We start from the raw sequence: 21,709 nt of genomic DNA, 5'->3' as shown, positions 1-21,709 counted from the left end.
GTGTGAAGTGGCAGGGATGACATTTAACACCGCCAACTCTGAGCTCTCGGTCAGTTCTCAGCTAGAAAAGTTTGTATTTCCTGCTCTGTGTTGGGGATGAATTGCATCCTCAAGTGGAGAAGCATCGGGGGTCTGCAATGATGAGGAACGATGTACTGGTGTACAGTGGTAAAGAGAGCACTAATCCCACAGGCAAAGTGGTTGATTTTCTGGCCAATCTATGTCCTTGCCCTCACCTGTGACCACGAGCTACAGGAAGTGGAGTGTCTGGGCTCCACTGGAGCTCAGTTATTTGAAAGCAGCTCAAAGTAGAGCTACTGCTCGTCCAAACCAAAAGAAGACGAGTGGGTTGGAGTTGGGTTGCAGATGGGTTATAGATGCCTCCTGAATGATGCATGTTAAACCAAGTAGAGGCCCCATAACAGAACCAGTACTAGTACTTGTAACAAAGACACGGAGATATTTACTTGATAACTTGCATGTCAAACCAGGAGAAGACCCCAGGGAAAAACCAGGCCGTTTATAAGAGATCACCTTGTTGCAGAATCTGTATCCCGTGCACTGAAAGAAGCCTCAAACTCTTGCCAAAGGATACCGCACATCACTGTGAAGTACATGTACCCCAGTTCTGGGGTTGTCGGGTAGTTGTTGGATAAGAAGCTGAAGAAATGGATGGATGGAATTTCAACAGCAGGGAGAGAACAGGTGGCAATAATTTACAACTGTGTTCCATTAAGACTCCCAGTAATCCATGACAGTAAACCAGAGCGCAGAAAACAGGACTTCTCCTAGTGGAACAGAGTTATAATTAAACACACGTGTAGTTTCCCTACTATGAGAAGTTAAGATGCTTAGATTCAGATGCTAATGTCATCAGCCAACCAGTGAAATTCCAGAAGCCAGAGATATTCAAGTTTATTTATGCAGTGCCAAATCACAACAACAGTTGCCATACTGTGTTTTTATAATATAAGGTAAAGACCCTATAATAATAATACAAAAAAAACAGAGAAAACCCCCACCAATCATATGACCACATATGAGCAGTCACTTTGGCAACAGCGAGAAGGAAAAACTTCCTTTCACCAGGAAGAAACCTCCAGCAGAAACAGGCTCAGGGAGAGGCAGCCATCTGCCATGACTGGTTGGGATGTGGGGAGGGAAACAGGACAAAGATACGTTGTGGAAGACAGCCAGAGATAATAAGAACTAATAATTAAATGAAGAGAGCTGTATAAACACATAGTGAGTGAAGAAGGACTCAATGCATCATGGGAATCCCCCAGAGGCCTCAACCTATTGCAGCGTTTCTAAGGGAGGATTCACCTGATCCAACCTTAATTATATGCTTTATCGAAAAGGAAAGTTTGAAGCGTAGTCTTAAAAGTAGAGATACTCTCCCGGATTCAAATTGGAAGCTGGTTCTAGAGAAGAGGGGCCTGAAAGCTGAAGACTCTGGCTCCCATTCTACTTTTGAATATTTTCAAAGTATTAGGGGATTTGGGAGGAGGTAAGATTTTTACCATCCACCAAATATTATTAGGGTGCATGTGAAACATGAAAAATAACACAAAAAAGAACAAAAGCTTGCCTTAAAGCAAACACATACAAGGGACAGTGAGCACGAAGAACAACCAACAGGCTACAAAACAAACAATAAAGCACCAAATGGGGGATGTCAGAGATGATTTAGCAAGTTTTTCATGGATGCAACCCAACTCAACTCTGCTACTCAACCCACAAATGCCTTTTCCTTACAAATGTGGCACTATTTAACGGGAAGTAAACATGCTTTCCAACAGTGTAAGATTTATTGGCAAGAAGCATTGTTGTAACAAAGAAACAACTGACCAAACACATTTCTTTGCTCTTTGTCTTACGTTAATATGGAGCATATTCAAAGGGCTGCAGAAACCACAGTTTTGCAGGTATTGACTGGTATTTTGTTACTACACTGTGATGTGAACCTAACTCTGCTTTCACATCCACGTTGTGCTACATTACACCTCTACACTTGACACCTCTACAGGACAGCCAGAGAATAAAAGTGAAAGAACCAGGGGACAAACAAAAGAAAAGAACCAAAGTGCATCTTTTCCTGATGTTCCTAGTGAAATAGGCTTTCACTTTGCATCTTAGATTTTTCAATTTTAAGTTTTCTGGTTTTCCACGTGCAACAAGAAGCAAACTAACAGTGGACAAAAAGGTTGGAGGAAAAACAAATCAACAATTAAAGAGATTAAGTAGTGAGACAGGCTATCAAGCGGGCGATATGGAGTGAAGAACAACCCCAAATCAGCCAATAAACTGCACAGAAGTATCATCATGGCTGGATTAGAAGACTACTTTAGACTTTTAAGCATCTATATTTGCTGCTCATAATATCTATTATTGATTAATCTAAACATTTTTCAGTACAGTTAGTATTTCAGGCAGCAGGTGAATGTTTAATCTCTTCAATTTTATAATGTTATTGTGTGCATCATGTTGCTTAAGTGATCGGAATATAAAACAAGAAGTGTTATGTCGAAAATAAAGAGTATGCAGAGGCTACATGAAAAATGTATCTACAACACCTTTTCAAGTCACAAATGGTTTTATATATATACATATATATATACAAACTCTTTGATATCCCACCTGTGATTTTTTACAACTGAGTCCTGAGGTGCCGTTCAAAACATATTTTTTTCCACTTCTTCTCAGTATATGGCATCAGACACGGTTCGGATGGCAGCGTGTTCTTTGTGTGAGCGCTGCAGAGCAGGCACCATGCAGGGCACAGAGAGCACAGGCCTGAAGAAACCTTTCAGTGCGCTCGCTACACACTGCTTCAACTCAGGATGGATGGCAAGGAGGAAAAAGGCGTAAAAAGCAACAGGGAAGGGAGTCGCCGCTATTATGCAGAAACATTTCTCACTAACATAAATCACTCGCATCAACAGCCTTTACAGGCTTGACACTTTTCAAAAAACACATAAAGGACATGATAGGAATGTGAAAAGGATTTCCTCCTGCTCTTTCTATAGTCCCCTCTCCCTTCTTAGATCTGAAATGTCACATCCGTAGCTATTAGCCTAGCTCCGTAGTGCTGAACTCTGAAAAGACACTCAGTCTACAATTTATGCCCCTCATTAGCGTGAGACAAGACAGTGAACAAGTCCTTTTGAGATTTCTCTGAGCGCCGGCTCCTCATCACAAGCCCCTGGCCTGAATGATGCGTGGAGCGACGGCGCTCCCCTCCACGCCAAGGGCAGGCTGATTGCCAAGGCTTCACTCAAAGGTCATGCAATTAAGCTTTGTTCCCGCTTCAATAAGGCTTTGACTGACTTACTGTGCTCCTCCGTGTGAACAGATGTGATTTTTGGCCTCAAGCGAGCTAGAATTCTGCCCTCCATTCATGTCCACAATCACGTATTCAAAGAAACGAGTCAGAGATAGAAGAATCATCATGAAAAAATTAACATATGTGTAGTTTGTCCACAAATTTAAATTCTAATATTTATATTCAGGGATGAGGAGGCAGTGTGGTAGAGGTTAAGTAAGTTGGATTTGGAGCCAGGAACTGCTTGAATGAGAGTCTTATCAGCGATAAGCTCGTCTCCCCAAATGCCCTTGGGCAAGGCATTTAACCTCCAAAGTGCTTCAAAGGAGCTACTAAACAGCCTTTCAGTGTTGTGGAAAAGTCTTGAGCCACCTCTTATTCTTTATATTATTGAAAAACACAAAAACATACATGGAAATACAGTAAATAAGATAAAAAATGTAACATTTTTTTTTCCCCTTTAGCAATTTTCGCACATTCAAATAAAGAAATGGACACAAATGTTCTGTTTTTGTGACAGACTGCTAGCATAAAGCGCATAAAGATACAATTTGAAACTGTTTTTAGGTTCTTGCCAAGTTGTCTACTATGTATAGACACAGCACTGGTTTTCCTTGAAGAATTCTTTGTGCTTGAATTAGTAAAAGTTTGGTATTAAGTGACTTAAGATAAAAAGACTTCTCTGAAAATGGTCAGATATGAGGTCGGGACTGAAAATAAATGAAAAAGCAGTCCTTCAGAAAGTCTGGAAAACTATTGCTCAAGACCATTTTAAAAGACTAGTTTGGCTTCTTGGGAGCAAGATTTAAAGAAATTAATGGTGGCTAGGGCTGGGCGATATGGCCTAAAATCCATATCGTGGTATAATTTGAAGCACGTGCGGTAACAATATATATCGCGATATATTCTTTTCTTCTGTATAACATATTTTTCACACTACAAGGCATACTTAAAATCCTTTAATTTTCATAAAAAATCGAGAGTGTGCCTTATGTAGGAATTCTGGTTGTGCTTCAGGTCCCAAAGTCAAACGAACACTGAGAGTTAAAAGCGGTCTAAATTCTTTCATCTTTAATAAAATCATCAGTGTTGCTGCTTTACCAGGTGTAACAATTAAGTTTAACATCCAGGCATCCATGAAAACAGAATTTATTACATTTAACGGAGTTGAGCTTGCATAGTAGATGCTCAGTCATCTACGATGACCTGGATGACTGAGAACCTTCACAGACATTTAACGGAGTTAGAAGTTAACAGGAAGTTAGCTCGCTAATTTCTACCTAAACATGACATACCATGTTCTGACTGAGAGATTTTTGAAACTAATTAAAAGTACAGCTCTGCTATCACTTCCAACATAAATGAAGACAGAAAACTAAACAGCAGTGGCGTTTGCAGGGTTACTGAAGTTGGATTACCTGGTATATAATGTTGTGCTACGTGGTTGCTAGCGACACAGCTATGTTAGCATAACATTAGCACAGTGAAGCTGGAGGATGAACGCCAACTTTTTTTCCACTCGATAAAAGTTAACGTGAGGGATTCTGGTTAGGGACAAATGCAATCGCATAGCAGGATGCTATACACTGGCCAAACTTCAGTCAGGACAACAACTGAGATTATTCATCCACAATATGAGGTTAGTTATTAATATATTGCAACAACATGAGAATAGAGCAGCTGCGACAGAATTCAACATTAATGAATCAATGTTACGGAAGTGGAGGAAGCGCAGTTTTTGGCTTTCCCCATATTTCAAAAGTGCTTCATCTCTTTGCTATGACTGTCGCCCAGCATAATTTGCAGATGATAATGGTTGTAGCCGCTGCTATGCTTTTGACCAAAACAGGCGCAGCTTGATGACATCATCAACATGCGCTATCGCGGTAGAGCGGTGTAGTCAAAATCTCTATCGTTGGCCAAATTTATATCATTTCTATCGTATATCGTTTATATCGCCCAACCCTAATGGTGGCTCAACATTTTTGCACAGCACTGTGAATTGTATTGAGGCAGCTTGGATGCCTAAATATGACAGAAAAAATAAGTGAACAAATTAGAGCAGAATTGTTATAATAAATGTAATATCTGCTAAGTTTTTTTAAGTTATAATTTTAAAAAATCCAAAAAACTAACTTCCTGTTTAAAAACAGAGATTTCCGCACAATAACTGACTAAAACAAGGCATGCAGCCCCCAAACCCACTCCAGTGGATCAGATCAGTGGAGGCTGTGCTTGTACTCTGCAGCTCCCAGGTGTGAACATGTGTACAGTCATGAATATGAAGCAAGATTTTTTAGAGAAAGCAAAAGAAAGAGGGCGAACAGGCATCGAAACACTTCCTCCAATAAATACATTTTTTTAAAAACTGGGTCACTGACAAGAAAGAGTGAAGGCGACTTAAGAGGCAGAAGCGATAAGCCAATTTCCCCCTGCAGAGTCCAATGTAAAACATCATTCTTGGTACGGCAGCTACGGCAGGCGATCTGGTGAAATGGCAAGCGAAGGCTGGGGAGAGAGATGTGACCTAGTTTTGGAGGAGATGTGTGGCTGAAACAACCAAACAACTGCATGATTAATGCTGCTTTGCATGTATGCTTCAACTGCAACTTGAGTCGGTTGTTGTGCTTTTTAGAAGCAAAATTTACTAACAGGGAACAACACAGTGGATCAAATGAAAGCCAATCTGTGTCTGCTCGCCAAGAGCTCCAGGAGATTTACCTTAAATGCAGCTTTCTAAAACAAATATTTTTTAAAAAGACATAAAAAGTCAAGCTTTTTCCCCTCTTTTAAAATAGCACATCAGGGGTGGTATTTGACCCAAAGAACAATTCCCCTCTGTCATGGCGGCTACATCAGCTCCCTCAGCGCCACTCCTCGCTTCCCCTACACTCGTGTATTTCTGAGCAACTTTGAAGACCTGCCATTATCCACCAGATCCGCTAAAACTTTCCCACTGAGTCTGGTCCCAACTCACACAGTCACCGATGCCAGCTTGTCACTGAACTCTTGCCATCCCGGTCCCATCTCTGCCTGTCCTGTTAACCAATCCAAGCCATCTTTTTTGACACCCCTTCTTGCCCCCTTGGTTCTGTTTGCTGGTTTGGATCACCTTTTTGTGCTCACTGTAAGCCTTTCTCATTTCAGCACTCGCTTGGTAAGCTTCATTTTCACGCCTCTCCTGTCTCAGTCTCTGCCATTGGCTTTGAGTTCTCCTTTAAACATCTGATGCATTAAAGTCCACCCGTCTGGTGTTGTGTGCCGGCCAAAGTAAATGCGACGAGAGTGGGCCCGCAGGGTCCTAGAACAGTACATCAACTTCTCAAGTGGCTTCATATTAACGCCCACTCTGACGCTAGATCTATTTTTAAAGCAGGAGAGATCCGCTGACAGACACGTTTGCCTTGTGTCGTCGATATGAGGCGTTCAGCGGGATGCAGGAATCTCCTTATTTTCAACTTTGATACCATTTTGTCCTTCAGTCTGCTTTATCTGCTTCTGGTTCACACAATGCATAGGAGGCAGAAAATGAGCATGATCATTTTGCATTTAATGAGAGATTTTCTGCTAGTTGAGAAAAGTGAGAGACGGATGGTCTGTTGTGGATGGACCACCTGCTGAGTTTGTCAAGTTTTTGTTTTCTCGGTTTCACTGTTGAATGTCAGCGCAGCGCGAGCTTTCCAGGAAGGCATTTTCACTGTTTCTGAGCGACTGGAAGCAAAACCTGACGTTTAGCAACTGACAATAAAACCATCAGTTATCAGAAGGAATCTGAAAGAAGAAGCGGAAAGCTGTGACTTGGGAGGTAAAGCAGGTCCTAAGCTACAACTGGGTGTGCGAGTGTGCAAATGTGTAAATGCTTAATGCGGTTTGAGTGCTCAGACTAGACCAGGAAAGCTCTACATAAATTTATGCCTCCCATTCAGTACTTTCTTTCCAAACTCATCTCTCTCCCTCTCTCTCTCTGTAGACTTTTCCACCCCATCAAGTGCAGTTAGTGTCCAGCCCTTTGATGTTCTGCCATGAAACCATCAGACATGACCGAAAGTACAAATATGGCCCATGAAAGTCAAGCGCAGACACACACCGACTGCTGATGGCTAACTAGAAATAAAACAAATGCACATGAGTGCACAAATATTAACTTTCCGCACCAGACAAAATACACACTGATTATTGTTTATATTTCCCCAAAGAAGTTCTCTGGCCAACGCTGCTAAGTTTATGTGTCAACAACAAACTTTAGAGCTCTGAGATGGAAGCACAACAAGTGAAAATATCTACAAAAGCAACGTCCAAAATAACAGTTTTTCAGCCCTCACTGAGGTCGGCGCAGGCTACACCTAGAAATGTCTACACCTCAGGACAACTCATTTTGAATTGAGCACTGTACTGTGCAAAACTACCGAGCCACCCCTCATTTCTTTATGTTTTCCTTCTGATGGGCCAGACTTTTTGGTATTTTTTTGTTTTTAAAGTGATCTTGAGTAAAAATGTTTGCAGGCTTGCTGAAGGTCTTTCAAGGTGCATTTTCAGTCTGGACCGTGTACCTGATTGAGAAATGGGGGGGAAAAAAATCTGGTCCTTCAGTTGATGTTCACTGAAGAAATGGTCTCAGTGGGAGGGTGGCTATTAGGAAACACGGAGAAAAGGCGGAGGTATGCCGAATTATACAAGAACCTGCCTTAACAACAGTGGTAACAGGTCTGATGAAGCGATTAACTTAAATTAGAAACAGCTTCAATTTTCACCATGACAATGATACCAAACATATTGCCAATGCAGTAAAAACATAACTAGATAGAAAAACACAAAGGGGAACACTATGAGCTTCTCCCCACACTCCAGAGCAATGTGGGATCATCTTGAGAGCAGAACAGAAGGCAGCCAACATCCAAAGAAGAGCTTCAAATGCCCTACAAGAACCCTGGAGAACTAGTCCTGTTGCTAATCGGACACGTTTTCTGTTCTCTTACCAATAAGTGCAAACAATGTGTTTCTATTTTGCCTTTTTTGTGTGTGTGTTGGTTTTTAACATTTCAACACCTGGCAGGTGAGCGAGGGGGGAGCAATGCTGACAGTTTAATACGATGGTTCGGCGCTATGTTGGCTCGCGGCGTGTGAATGTGTGAGCGTGTCCGCATTCGTTTATTTGCACTCAACTCCCGGCTGGTATGTGTCGACATGCAAAACTCTCCGCCATCCATCCAGCCTGCTCATCCATTCACTAGGCTTGGCACGTGGAGTGTGTGTGTGTGTGTGTGTGTGTGTGTGTGTGTGTGTGTGTGTGTGTGTGTGTGAGTGAGAGAGAGAGAGAAAGAGAAAGAGAAAGAGACAAACTGTAACATCAACTTCGAGCTGTTTGCATCTGGTTGCCATGGAGTTTCACAGCTGTTTCCACCAGACCCTAATGAGCTTCAGCAGCTGTTAGCTTAGAGGACACACACACACGTACAAATACACTAACATGTATACATACAGTACACATTAGTTAGTTGGTATCGTTACCTGTGATTGTTTACTTGCCTTATTGTTCACATATAGAAGATTGCAGAGCATCTGAGCCAGCAGTAAGGCTGATCTAAATAACAATATATCACAATCACGACTCTTGACAGGGATCCATCTATAACATCTGCCTTGGAACAATAACCCTAATCTTGACACGCAAGCTGTTAAAAATGCTTTGGTTCACACAGTCTGTCAATACCCCGAGGACAGATTTCAATTTCCCTTTTATTCTCTTCTACTGGAACATGACTTTAACAAGTATTAAAGTATAAGACTTGATATGTGTGAAAAGCACACTATAACATAGTGCATTCGATTAAAGGATGGAACAAATAGCTTATTTCACAAAGGCCTTATTTCACAATTTAAAAAAAAGTAAATGTAATGTAAACAAAACAGATTCCTCCTCTGTTTAAAAATACGTTTTTGCACAAAATTACTTATAAATGATCATATACCGCCACCTCAGGAAAAATGGATCTACAGTTCACTGTAAAAAATCTTATTGTATTAATTTCATCAAGCATTACAGCTTCTGCTCTCAAACAGATAACAGTATGAAGATTAGTAAATCCAGCATCTGAAGTTCTGCAGCGGACAGAACAGGTAGCTGTGGTAATCCTAATGTTAATGCTAAAGCCAACGAGCATGACCTAAATATTGGAAAAGGTGGACCCAGCTGTTCTACTCAGACAGGGCTTGGATGTGGATTTAGTAAGTAAGGAGTATGTCTCTGTTATTTTACTGCTAATTAAAAGGACACCGGAAACAGCTCCTACTTTCTTATCAATGCTATAGATGAGAAAGACACCTGTGTGTCTTTCTGTTAGTGTGGGGAGATAACTATAAATAACAAAGAGCCAAAAACTATAACGTCAAAACACTTTGAACACTTTAAAAGGACTACAACAAACTGACAAAAGTAAACTTAAAGTTTTTAAGTTTTTAACTAGAAAAGGGGGAAAAAATCTAAGAAAATTTAAGAAACCAAGCAGATTAAAAAATCAAAGCTCATGCAAAAATACCAAAAACTGAGGCCACCTATTGTCTATAGGTGGCCTCAGTTTTTGGTATGGACAATATAAAAAGACCTGCATTTTTATTAATGGTCACAAATTATAGATTCTGGTGGTTATAAGGAGATTATGATTTTTTTAAATTCTTTAAAAAAAACAAAACATTAAACACTTCCCTCAAAGGTTTATAGGCCTTGTCGCTAATTTGGGGTCAAGACCACTTTGTAAATTATGGTCCTTCTAACTTTAAAAAACGAGGATTATGCAGGGAATATTACACATTTTAGCTAGTGTGTGTGCAGTTTCACATTTCATCACATCTCTCACTTGTCAAAAGAGCAAGATGGTGACAATGAAAACGCTCATCTATCGGTAGAATCCCATACAATTCGCTGCTACCAAATTTCCACTTAATATTAACTGTATGGACAATGCTTTATTTTTTTTTTACCTTTTTGTTACCTTTTATAGATAACAACTTACCTATGTTTGCATTTGTGTTTTGTTAAGGCTTACAATTAAAGGTGCGTATTGGTCAAAGCACCGTTAGCCATTCACTGTCTGCGCTAATTCCAATCGCTGCCATGTCAAATGTATTTGTGGTAGAAATGCAATTATCTAATTAATACTACAAGTTTTCTGTGCAGTTAACTGTCCTAATTTCCTTTACATTTTTGTAAATAAAACTCTTATTCATTTATCTATAACTTAGCACTAATTAGCATGTGCCTGTGTCTAACGTATAGATAAAGCTTGCTAACATATTAGCATTAGCATTAGCCGATAACTTAGCACTCCACATTCTCCTCCAAATACAGACACATGTAGACCTCACAGCAACATGACTGTGGTCAAAATGCTAACTTGAGACTATAAAAAAATGGCTTCACAGACTAATGGGTAATGTCAAAGTGGTTATGTCTATGTTTCATACACATGGTCTATGACTAACATGAATAGACATGTTAGTCAAACCCCAAACACTTTCCACTGCAAAACCCACTCATTTTTGCTTTGTAATCGTATCATCACTCAATATATGATTTCAAAAAATGAATAAATTACATATAAGCAAAATAAACTTCTCATCCTAAAAAGCTGTCTTTAGGTCACCAACATTAAATCATGCTCACTAAAAGGAAAATCTAGGCAGTATTAATTAAAATCTTGGAAGTATTACATATCAAACACCTTAAACAATATAACAATCTATATTAATCTCATTTTACTTTGGTTTACTTTCACTGAACAAGTGCTGACATATTGTATACCACCCCTGCTGATGTAAAATCCATATACAGCATCTACAGCTGACTTTTGTCTGCACACACACACACACACACACACACACACACACACACACACACACACACACACACACACACACACACACACTTAGTTAAACAACAATGCTATCGAAAGTGCTTCACACCTGCTCATCATCTTTTTCGGCAATCCCCCCGCTGATACCACTTCCTTCCTCCCATGTTGCACCAGAAGTGCCTGATATTATCATTTCTAGTTCAAAGCCTTCTTGCTGTAAATTGCCTGTAAAGCCTACTCAGGTAACATTTATCTTACCCTTCTCGCCTCCACAGGGCTGCTGGATATTTGTTATTGAAAATACTGTGACAAGTTGAAAGGTGTGAAACTAGTGCTTCCGATCATGCCATCCCGTTTTGGTAGGCCCAGAAATAAAGCAATCATAATTTACGACTACATATTATATATTGCCATATTGTTTTGCTGACGATGACGGCTTAAAATGCATTAATCTGGATTAATAAGCAGATTACAGTACTTTGACTGAGTGTAGGTATTCTATTTGTTTTAGTCAAGACTACCCACATGATATAGCATTAAAACATTTTTAAATTAATCGCTTTTAACTTCATGCCTTTGGTGGGTACAGAATATATTTAACTGTTCCCCTTCCCATTTGTAAATAGCTGATTAACTGCATCACTGATTGCAGGTCACAGCTTTTGCTAAATGCCCAGCTGCAGACTGTATACAGCTTATTTCTGTTCTCTTTATACAATATAAACCTCATTTTGTTTGTTGAGATTTGTTAAACCCTAAAATACCATCTGGGTCACTCCTGTCCCAAATAGCTTTATTTTTTTGTATTACAGCATTAAATATACTTTTGATGAATTTTACATGCCTAATTAAATGCGGTACAAAAGTCCTCATTTCAAAGGCAGCAATCTGCTCAATAACAGATCATCCTCGTTAAATTGTGTGCAACTCACAGAGTAAGTTATCAAAATATCAAGGTCAAAGAGACCAGTTGCTATTCATTTTATTCTCTAATGTTAACTATGCATATTTAATATTCTGCAGCTTTGCTCTCCCTATGCACACACTATGCATAAAGGAAAAAACACCAACAGACATCATAAACATAAACCCTTGCTGTGTCTACTCGCATCTTCCAAAAGAGACCATGACGAATGGATTGATTTTTCCCTCAAAAAAGATTTTTGTAAACTAAGCTTCTTTTTCTGTGTAAGCTGCATGTAAGCAGTAGCAGACAGTCTTCATGTCTTCACACCTGCAGCCTTGAACTATTTCCAACAATGCCAATCTCATGTTTTCTATGTTTATGCATCTAGCAACCATTAAAATTCACCATCTCCACCCTGATCTAAAACAAGATAAAAAAAATAAATAAAAAACTATAGGGGAAAAAAGGAAGCATTTGACTGTGTCCTCCTTCCGCCGAGAAAAAAACCATCTAAACCACTTCTAAGAAAAGGCAAAGCTGGAGTACGACTCGCAAAGGCGCAAATAAAGATGGCTCATTTTTAGAAAAGCACTACGTTGTCATTACAAAGTCCATAGTGTTTAACATTTGCCACACCTCCCTCCAACCAAGAGTATGCATCAACCCATAAACTTTTAAACCCAGAAACCCACATTTGGAGCTACTGTTCAATTTTCTCACCAGTGGGGATGCAAATCGTGACGATTCTTCACTACCTAAAAATAATGTTTTTGTTGACATGTTTTTAAAAAAAGCATGTCGTTCCAACCACTAGACTAACTACAAAACACGCCATGTACAGTAGTTGACAGAACCAGGCTTTTCATGGAAGGATGAAGGGGAGGGAGGTTAAAAACTAGAAGAAATCTTTGATAGAGCACACTTAAGCATCATAGCCTAGAAGTCTATTTCACCCAGTGAACCATTTCAAGAACAAATACCACATGGAAATGTGACATTTGTTGTTTCGCTCGTCTATATTAGCCACATTTATCTACCACTTACATACATCCTTCCATCCTTTGTCATTAGCTAGGTGAAAAAAGTGAAATAGTCATGCTCACTCGTAACAACAATGCAGAAGGAAACTACAAACTCTCATTTAAAAGCTGCTGAGTCTACAGCTTTGCAGAGTGTCTGTTTTCGGTTTGTGTCCAGGCTGCTGCTCGCCACACTTGGCAAGCAAAGGAAACCTCACTCCTGACCCTGGAGAGTAGTTAACTGCCTATCAAGTAAAAACAAGGAACTAATGTTAGCATTATCAGCAAGGGAGGAAGGCCTTTTTTCTTAGGCATGTGACGTTTGAACTATAAAACACACAGCAAGGTGTTGCTATCGGACGATTCACACTCTGACAGCAGTTGCAGCCACCTCTGGTTGAAGTGCTGACAGGCAACCAGTTAGTACTCAAAGATGGGTTAGTCCTGTATTCTGGCTTAAGGACAGTGTCTTTGTTAGTTCCTCAAAATGCTGTCAAAGGATGACTTCCCTTTGAAACATTTAGTCATGAGCCCAATTAACAGGCTAGAAGGAATAACTACACATGTAATCAAGGAGTTTTTTGAGTCATGTGTGGGTTTTCCGTACTCATCAATGCCATTTTTCATTGCAACCCACTGCCTCCTCATTAGCTTTGTGTGAATTCTGAAGATGACACTGAGCAATTTCAAACAGTCTTCCCTTGATTTTGCAGGGTAATTGCTAAAAAAAAAAGAAAAAAACTAGGTCAAAAATTAAAGAGACTTTGAGAATTAGATCCAACTTTTACACCTGGTAAATTACCGTGCAGAGACCCTGATTTTTGGATTGGCTGTCAGAAAACAATCAGATACAAACAAAGTCCTCTAAAGTTGGAAAAGTAGGTCAGACACTGACAATCAACCTCTTGATTTAAACGTGAAATAACGAATCTGAAGTTGTCCTCCAGCCTTTCCAGAAGAGAATTTTAAAAAATGACTGTAACAGATATAAGTGAGTTATAAGTGATTTACAAGTGAGCACTTTTATACCAGCAATAATGTTGTTGAATTATACAATTCCTGATTGAAACCATCCATCCATTTTCTTCACTGTTTAAATCGCATGGCTGATTTAAATGGTCTCTACTTATCTACACTAAACTCAATTATGGATATTTCTAGAGGGTTAACAATCAAAAGCTTAAAGAACCTAGCCTTCTGATTAGGGCTGCACGATTTTGCATAAAATGAGAATCACGATTTTTTGGCTTAGAATTGAGATCACGATTCTCTCGCGATTTTCTTTTCCAATATAAATATTGATTGCACTTATTAACTGCACATCAACTTCGTAACAGTTGAGACTGAACATAAAAACAATAAATAAACATAAAAACAACAAATGTCTCACAAAATAGTTGCGGGACGGCACTGTGTAGCGTTTGTCTAGGGTGTTGATCATTTTCCTAAATCCCTCGTTTTGCACAGTGTTGATGGGAGCCATATCTTTGGTCAGGTGATAAGTAATAGCCTCCGTAATTTCTTTGTGCCTGCGAAAGTTCGACGTATATAGGGAAGCGCTGTATAAGGTTCCCGTTATTGATGTTTGGGTGGTTGAACGGGACGGATTTTCTCCAGTCACTTTCTCGTCATCCCTGACGTGTTCTCCGTTGTTTTTTCCCTGCTAATTTTAGCTTCACACGGCACAGCTTCTGTATCACGTGGTATAAGGCTCCGCCCTTGTCATTTGTTGAGCAGGAAGAGTGAGCGCTTGTTTTCATGCAGATTACGTCCCGGATCAAAATGCGGTACAATCGTCGTCGTCGTCTTTTTTTTTTTTTTTTTAAATCGTTGTCATTTGGAAATGAGATCGCACATAAGTATGAATCGAGATCGTGATTTTCTAACGATTAATTGTGCAGCCCTACTTCTGATGGTTGCAGTAGGTGGACATTGTCAGTTCACAAAGCAACATCACTTTGAATGTTTGCAATATTAACAGGTAAACTCAAAATGTTACAAATAAAGTAAAGATTCACCGTTTAAGTAAAACAAACAGAGATCTAGCAACCAGTTTTTGCACCTGTAATCATAGAACCTAGGGTTACAGTAAGTAACCAATCCCACAAATCCATTCCTTTCGCATGTTTGCGAAATGATATCACAAAATTGTAACATTACCTTGTCAATGCAATGGACACTACGCCAAAGTGGAAACAGAAAGGCTCAAAGACCCAAATAAACTAAAGTGGAAAAACAGCCGTGATATTTCTATCAGCACCAAGAGAGCAAAAAGCACCAGATTTTTTTACATTAAATGAGTTAAGCTGTCTTGACACCAGTTCAAATGCACTCACAACTCTTTTTGAAAACTTTGCACTGAACCTTTGTCAGCTGCCACCCGCTTTTTTTGTTTGTTCAACCTTTCTTGTCACTCACTGCATCGGAAAAAGCAGAAACATTACTTCAAAACACCATCCTTTATGAAAGAGCAGCGTGCCCCGGAGCGAGGAGGCAGCATTATGAAAGGGAACATGGCCCCTGGCTCTTCAGCTGAGGCCCGGGTCAGAGCAGAGAGCTAAAGTAGTAATTACTGAGAGACTGATTGCTGACAGGACCTTCCAACAGCCTGTGGTTAACTGGATGGAGCTGAGGGGGAGGAAGCATCAAATGCACAGGCCTGACAGATGCTCTGCTGATGACTCGTACTTCAGGGTGGTTCAGGGCATGCATGCCATTTTGCTTTATTCATTCTTCTTTTAAAAGTCACTGAAAAACTGAATATTTGAGCTTCTTCACTTTTGCTAGTTTTTGACATTTCTTTTGAGCCACGATGCAGAGATACAGATAAGGTGGGAGCAAATTACCTTAAATTATATGAATTCATTTTGTTAAAGAACTTTGTCATTGAACATCCTTAGAAGTCCAGATCTGCCGTCAGAGGCAGTTACCTCCTCTGCGTTATTTAAAAATTTCCCCCCTGCTAATTTTTTAAGAGTAAATGCAATTTCTTCCAAATGGCAGATTTATTTTTGAAGTGAAACTCTTCAAAAAGCAAGAGACGAGTTCTCCTTAAACAGATCAGAGCCCACTTCACTGAGAGTGGGAGCAATGTGTGATTGTGGCAGGCAACACATTGCCACAACTGGTAGAGTGCACCATTTTCCAACTGGATTATGCCAGTTTCTTGCTCAGGGTGGTCATTTGAGAGCCCATGGCTCATTCATCATGACCATATGGATGTTACAACCTGGTATTTTAGCCAACCAATTTATGCCATCAGTGCGCCTGGTTGATTTTGCTGCGGTGACGGAGATGGCTGTATTTACATTGGACAGAAGCGACCGTTTCACTGATTCACTGACTCTCAAATGCCTTTTGTGTGAATTTATTTGATTTCCACTGATTGTGTACGCTTGGACAGTGGAATAAGCATGTTTTGACATATGTTTTTATCAAATACTCTGTGGTCTCTTACAGATCTGCAGTGGCAACAGCTCTGAAACATGAGACGGTAGCAAAAATGCCCACATTACATGCAACCAAGCAAACAAAGGATGTGACTGGGTATTTGAATATCATTCTACTGTTCAAAAACATGGACAAGCTGACCAAAAATGTTTGAATGTGAGCATTTCTGTCAATTTTGCAAAGCCAAAACAAATTTCTTTCATTGAAGTGGAGCAAAATTGTGAGCTTGTCACGGTCAAACAGAGACTGGGTTTCATTAAACACAAGCTGGTGTACTCTATGGGTCTGAGTCACTAAACCCAGCTGCCAAACTAACTTACCTCTGATGGTTTCTTGTGCTGGTGGCGGACCCATGTGCTGCTGGTGCCCGTATTCTTGGATGACCTGGACCACGACGTCACTTGACCTGCAGGAATAACAAAGACAGCAATGATACCACAGTCAGTGTAAGATCAGGAAACCAGTCTTTCTCTAACCATTACATACTCAAACTCTTATTTATGTAAAGTATGTGAATTCTTTTTAGAATTTCTAGTTTCGCTCTTCTCCTCTGCTCTCAGTTTAACAGTTTATCTCACCATGTGCTCTACTCCAGAGCCGAACAAGGAAAAATTGGACAAGTTAATTTGGGAAAAAAAAAAAAAAAAAAACAAAGTTGCCATACTATTTTAGAACCTGAAATTACCAGAACTGGTTATAATGGAGGAGTTTAAGTCCCTTTCAAAGGAATGAAAAAATAGCACACTTGGCAAACACTCTTGAAACACATTTGAGCACCTTTTTGGGCGTTTATCTTGAAGCATTATCTAAACAGACTTTAGTTTCCACTTGCATCTATATAATCAGCAGTGAAATGTCATCAAAACGAGAGCGTGAGCTCATCCAGCTCACAACCCCTCATAATTCCCAGGTCGTTGTAGTGTGTGACGCACAGAAAGACGTTTTCTTCGAAAGCCCCAACCACACCTTCTCAATGTTAGTGTCAATCAACAGAAGTACTTCCTCCATGAATATGATCAATAAAACCATAATCGTCACCATCGAATAGGATACAACAGGTGTAGCACAGTGATATTTCGAGCCACTGCATCATTTGATATTTCATCAAGTTTCTTTATCCTTTAGCGCAAAATGTATCAATACTGAATCTTATGACTTATGAATGGCTAAAACACTTAAACAGTTTGCTGACTTTTCTCTAAAATCACTGTCTTCTTCTTTCGACGGCTCACTTTAAGGGTCTTCGGCTCCACCGCCTGTCTTTTTGTGTCACCTTCTCTGAACCACACATCATAGCAGGTCTCACTACCATCTTGTAAACCCTCCCTTTCACTCTTGCTCTTCTTCCTCCTCCTGTCACAAATCCCTCCTGACACTCACATCCACCAACTCACTGCTGCCTGTACTCTCTTCTTCATCTTTCTCGTGCACTGTCCATTGCTTTGGATGGTTTACCCCAGCTCAACCCTCATCCGCTGCATCTACTCCTTCACTGACACACCTGTCTACCTCTTATTCACACGTGTATTCTGCTTTGCCTCTTCTGACTTTCATTCCTCTTTGCTCCAGAGTATACCTCCACCTCTCCAGGCTCTCTTCTCCCTGCTCTCTACTCTCACTACAGACCACAATGTCATGTGCAAACATCACAGTCCATGGAGATGTCTTAACCTGTCCATCACCACTACAAACAACAGAGTGCTCAGAGCCAATCCCTGATGTAATCCCATACCCACCTAATCATTCCAACAGCACACTGTCTCACTGTCCTCATACATGTCCTGGACCACCCTCATATACTTCTCTGCTACTCCTGACTTCTTCATGCAGTGCCACAGTATCTCTTGGCACTCCATCATATGCCTTTTTTAGATCCACAAAAACAGTGCAGCTCCTTCTGATCTTCTCAATCAACATTCTTTAACCAAAGATCACATCTGTAATTCTCTTTCTCAGCATGAAGTCATACTGTTCACTGATCACCTCTCTCCTTAACCTACCTTCAACAGCTCTTTCCCATATCTTCATGCTATGATTCATCAGCTTTATCCCACTGCAGTCACAGCTCTGCACATCACTCTTGTCCTTTACAATCGGTACTAGCACACCAGCTCACCATCCAAGATTGTGCTAAACAATCTGGTCTAGGGCTGCCACAAACGATTATTTTGATAGTCAACTAGTCACCGATTATTTTGCGATTAGTCGACTAATCAGATGATGCATCCATTGGATGTACAGCTTACAGCTTATTGCACCAGCATGCATCTGCTCTTATATAACTATCATTAGCTTACAGCTTTAAGTGTTTAAGGTATGTGCTAACTAAAAATAAAGACAAGATGATAGTTTATTAAATTTTAATGAAATTTGCAGATTGTTTCGGTGAAGTTTAATAAACTCCTTGCTATCTAAAATATAAAAGGACACCGGAGTATATTCTCTAGCATCTCACACTTCTGATAATCAGCTGTCTGCTTATTCAGCTGTGTAAAAACTATAACTTTAATCTCAGCCAAACCGATTTACTCAGGAACAAATAAAATACAAAAAAAAAGCCAAACAATAACATTTTAAGTTATCTAAGTGACTTATATATGTTTAACCTGAGTAGCGAAAGACGGTGGTGGGTTTGAAAACGATTTGCCAGAGTCCGGTGTTCTCACGGGCTCTAGTGAGCCTTGCCCCCGGCTAGCTAACGAGCTAGTAGGTAACAGACGTCTCCGAAAACGTCGGAGCGCTTTTGAAAATATGTGGTGTCTTGATAAACTGAGCAGATATTTGAGGTTTACACGGTTACATTCTCGCCTAAAAATATGTTAAGCGTTTATTTTGTGACCCAGAAAGAATAATAAGAGTAATATTAAAACTAACTAGCTGCTGCCATTGTTGGAAACTGAGCTGGGCTGCGCTATGAATTCTGGGACAGAGCTTCTTCTTCTTCTTCTTCTTCGGGGTTTAACGGCAGCTGGCATCCTTGTACATGCAGTGCTGCCATCTTCTGTTTCAGTCCGTTATTACACTCTTAAATTCTACTACTTATTCCTGCGTCTTTTGTGATCTTACAAAGCTTCAAATTATTAAACTATTAAATCAGTCGTCGACAATTTTGATAGTCGACGTAATCGTGACAAGTTGACTAATCGTGGCAGCCCTAATCTGGTCAAAAAAAAGTCCACCAACCTCTCACCTAGACCTCCATGTATGTCATCAGTTACGTCACTAGGACCGTCTATCCACTCTTTGTCCTCTTCATAGGTGCACTCACTTCTTCTTTACTGCACTTGCCAATTCCTTAATGTTCCTCCATCTTTCCTCCTCTCTCTTGCTCTCTCTCTGATTTTCTTCATTTATCTTTGCACCCAAATAAGGTTTTAACTTTTTAAAAACCTTTTAAACTCCTACAACCATTCCTGCTGTAGCAGAATTCACCAGTAGATTTCAATTAAGGATCCTTTAAGTGCCAAATGTCTTGAAAGGACTGCACAGAAAGTTGTTTGCAATTAATTGCATTTATTGCAATAATAACATTCTAACAAGTGTTAATCTATTTAAAACAGAGAGAATGACATTCGTAAATGTATCTTTGAAATCTGCCCTCCTGGATGCCACAAAGGAGACAACCTACCGAAGAGCTGCAAACATCTTTTTCGCTACTCAGTGAAGTTTTCTGCTGAGGACCAGACGAGAAAACATCAAAAAAAAAATTTCTGGCAGACAAATTAGCCTTTTCTGACCTTCCTTTTCTGACTCACAGCTGGAAAGAAGGGAGTGTTTCAAGTCTTCATTCATTTGGATCAGAACACAAAGCCAACTTAATCTGTGTTTGATTTGTCAAGAATGTTTAATGAGTGTGAATGTTGATTTAAAGTGGGGAAAATGAGGAACAGGTCTCTGGCTGTAGATTGGACTTCAAGCACACAGTGTGTGCTGAAATTCACGCCAAAGAAATTTTATGGAGAAATTTGTTTTTGCAGAGAGGGTTTACAATAAAACGATAATACTTTTTTGTTGTTTCTTTAAACACTGTTAGCCAGCACCAACCGGCGGGGAATCGGTTACTTATTAGAGAGCAAGAAGCTGCTCATCAAAGTGAGCATGCGATGAGGTTCAATACTTTTGTAATTCACACCAGTGGAGGTGATTCAAACGCAGCAGAGAAGCATTTAAAGAAAGCAGCCAAACAAAAACCTTCTTTGTGACTTTGAACGCCCGTGGCAGCACTACCACTATGAATCAGACCTTTAATTGAAGCAGACTGATGATGATCTATTAAAAGCTTTAATAAGTAATGGCTGTATAAATAGCATCTTGTTAAGCGGTTAGTCCACTGTGGTCCTTTACAACCTTATTAATACACAACCTAATTGCAATTAACCAGACACCGGAGCCAATATCCCACCCACCGCTTCAATCAACAGCTGTGTGTGTGTGTGTGCGCACACCTCTTTCCAAGTGTGCCTGTACATGTTGGTGAATGGAGGCCAAACCGATTGGGAAAAGATGTCCCTTATGCTGTTTCCTAAATTTTAAATAAATAAACCCCAAATCCTCCTGCGACACTTTTCTCGTGTGACCATAAGAAACTCACTAAAAATTGGATCGAATTTGCAATTAAATTACATCACACGCATAATGGATAAAACATAAAATCGACAACATTCTGCGATTTAACATCTGCGACCGTGACTTTATGCGAGCGTGCATGCGTGCGCTGCCTCCCACTCAACATATTTCTCTTTCCACAACAGCAGTGCTGCCACCCCGCTAATGTTGCTCATGACGTCTGAGGAGCAAACTGCACTGAGAGCCTCTCTTCAAAAATCACCAACACTCCACACACACACACACACACACACACACACACACACACACACGCAAACATACTGTATTGGAAGCCACTAACACATCATGTTCCTACATTTTTTCACCATAAACAGTTTGCCTACATTGTCAGTCATTACAGCACACACACAGACATATTTGTGTGTGATCTTTTCCTCTTTAAGGGTCCGCTCTACCTACAGATTGACACACTACAATAATACAAAGAAAACAGAGAAAACCCAATAATTATATGACCTCCCCCGAACAAGCACTTTGGTGACAGTGGGAAGGAAAAAACCCTTTTTTAACAGGAAGAAACCTTCAGCAGAAC

At 40.0% G+C, this 21,709-nt stretch overlaps 1 protein-coding gene across 2 annotated transcripts in view; it reads right to left on the bottom strand.

Annotated features, from left to right (window-relative positions):
- jade2 (jade family PHD finger 2) overlaps positions 1-21,709 on the bottom strand; it is a 226,654-nt gene that overhangs the window by 167,846 nt on the left and 37,099 nt on the right. For both annotated transcript variants that reach the window (XM_085175897.1, XM_085175896.1), the window contains exon 3: positions 16,872-16,957. In XM_085175897.1, coding sequence (XP_085032023.1) covers positions 16,872-16,957 — 86 coding nt within the window. The remainder of the gene's footprint in view (positions 1-16,871; positions 16,958-21,709) is intronic.

This window comes from Neolamprologus multifasciatus, chromosome 10 (genome assembly GCF_963576455.1).
Source record: "Neolamprologus multifasciatus chromosome 10, fNeoMul1.2, whole genome shotgun sequence".
Classification (NCBI taxonomy): Eukaryota; Metazoa; Chordata; class Actinopteri; order Cichliformes; family Cichlidae; genus Neolamprologus; species Neolamprologus multifasciatus.
This window is presented reverse-complemented; position numbering and strand designations above follow the sequence as displayed.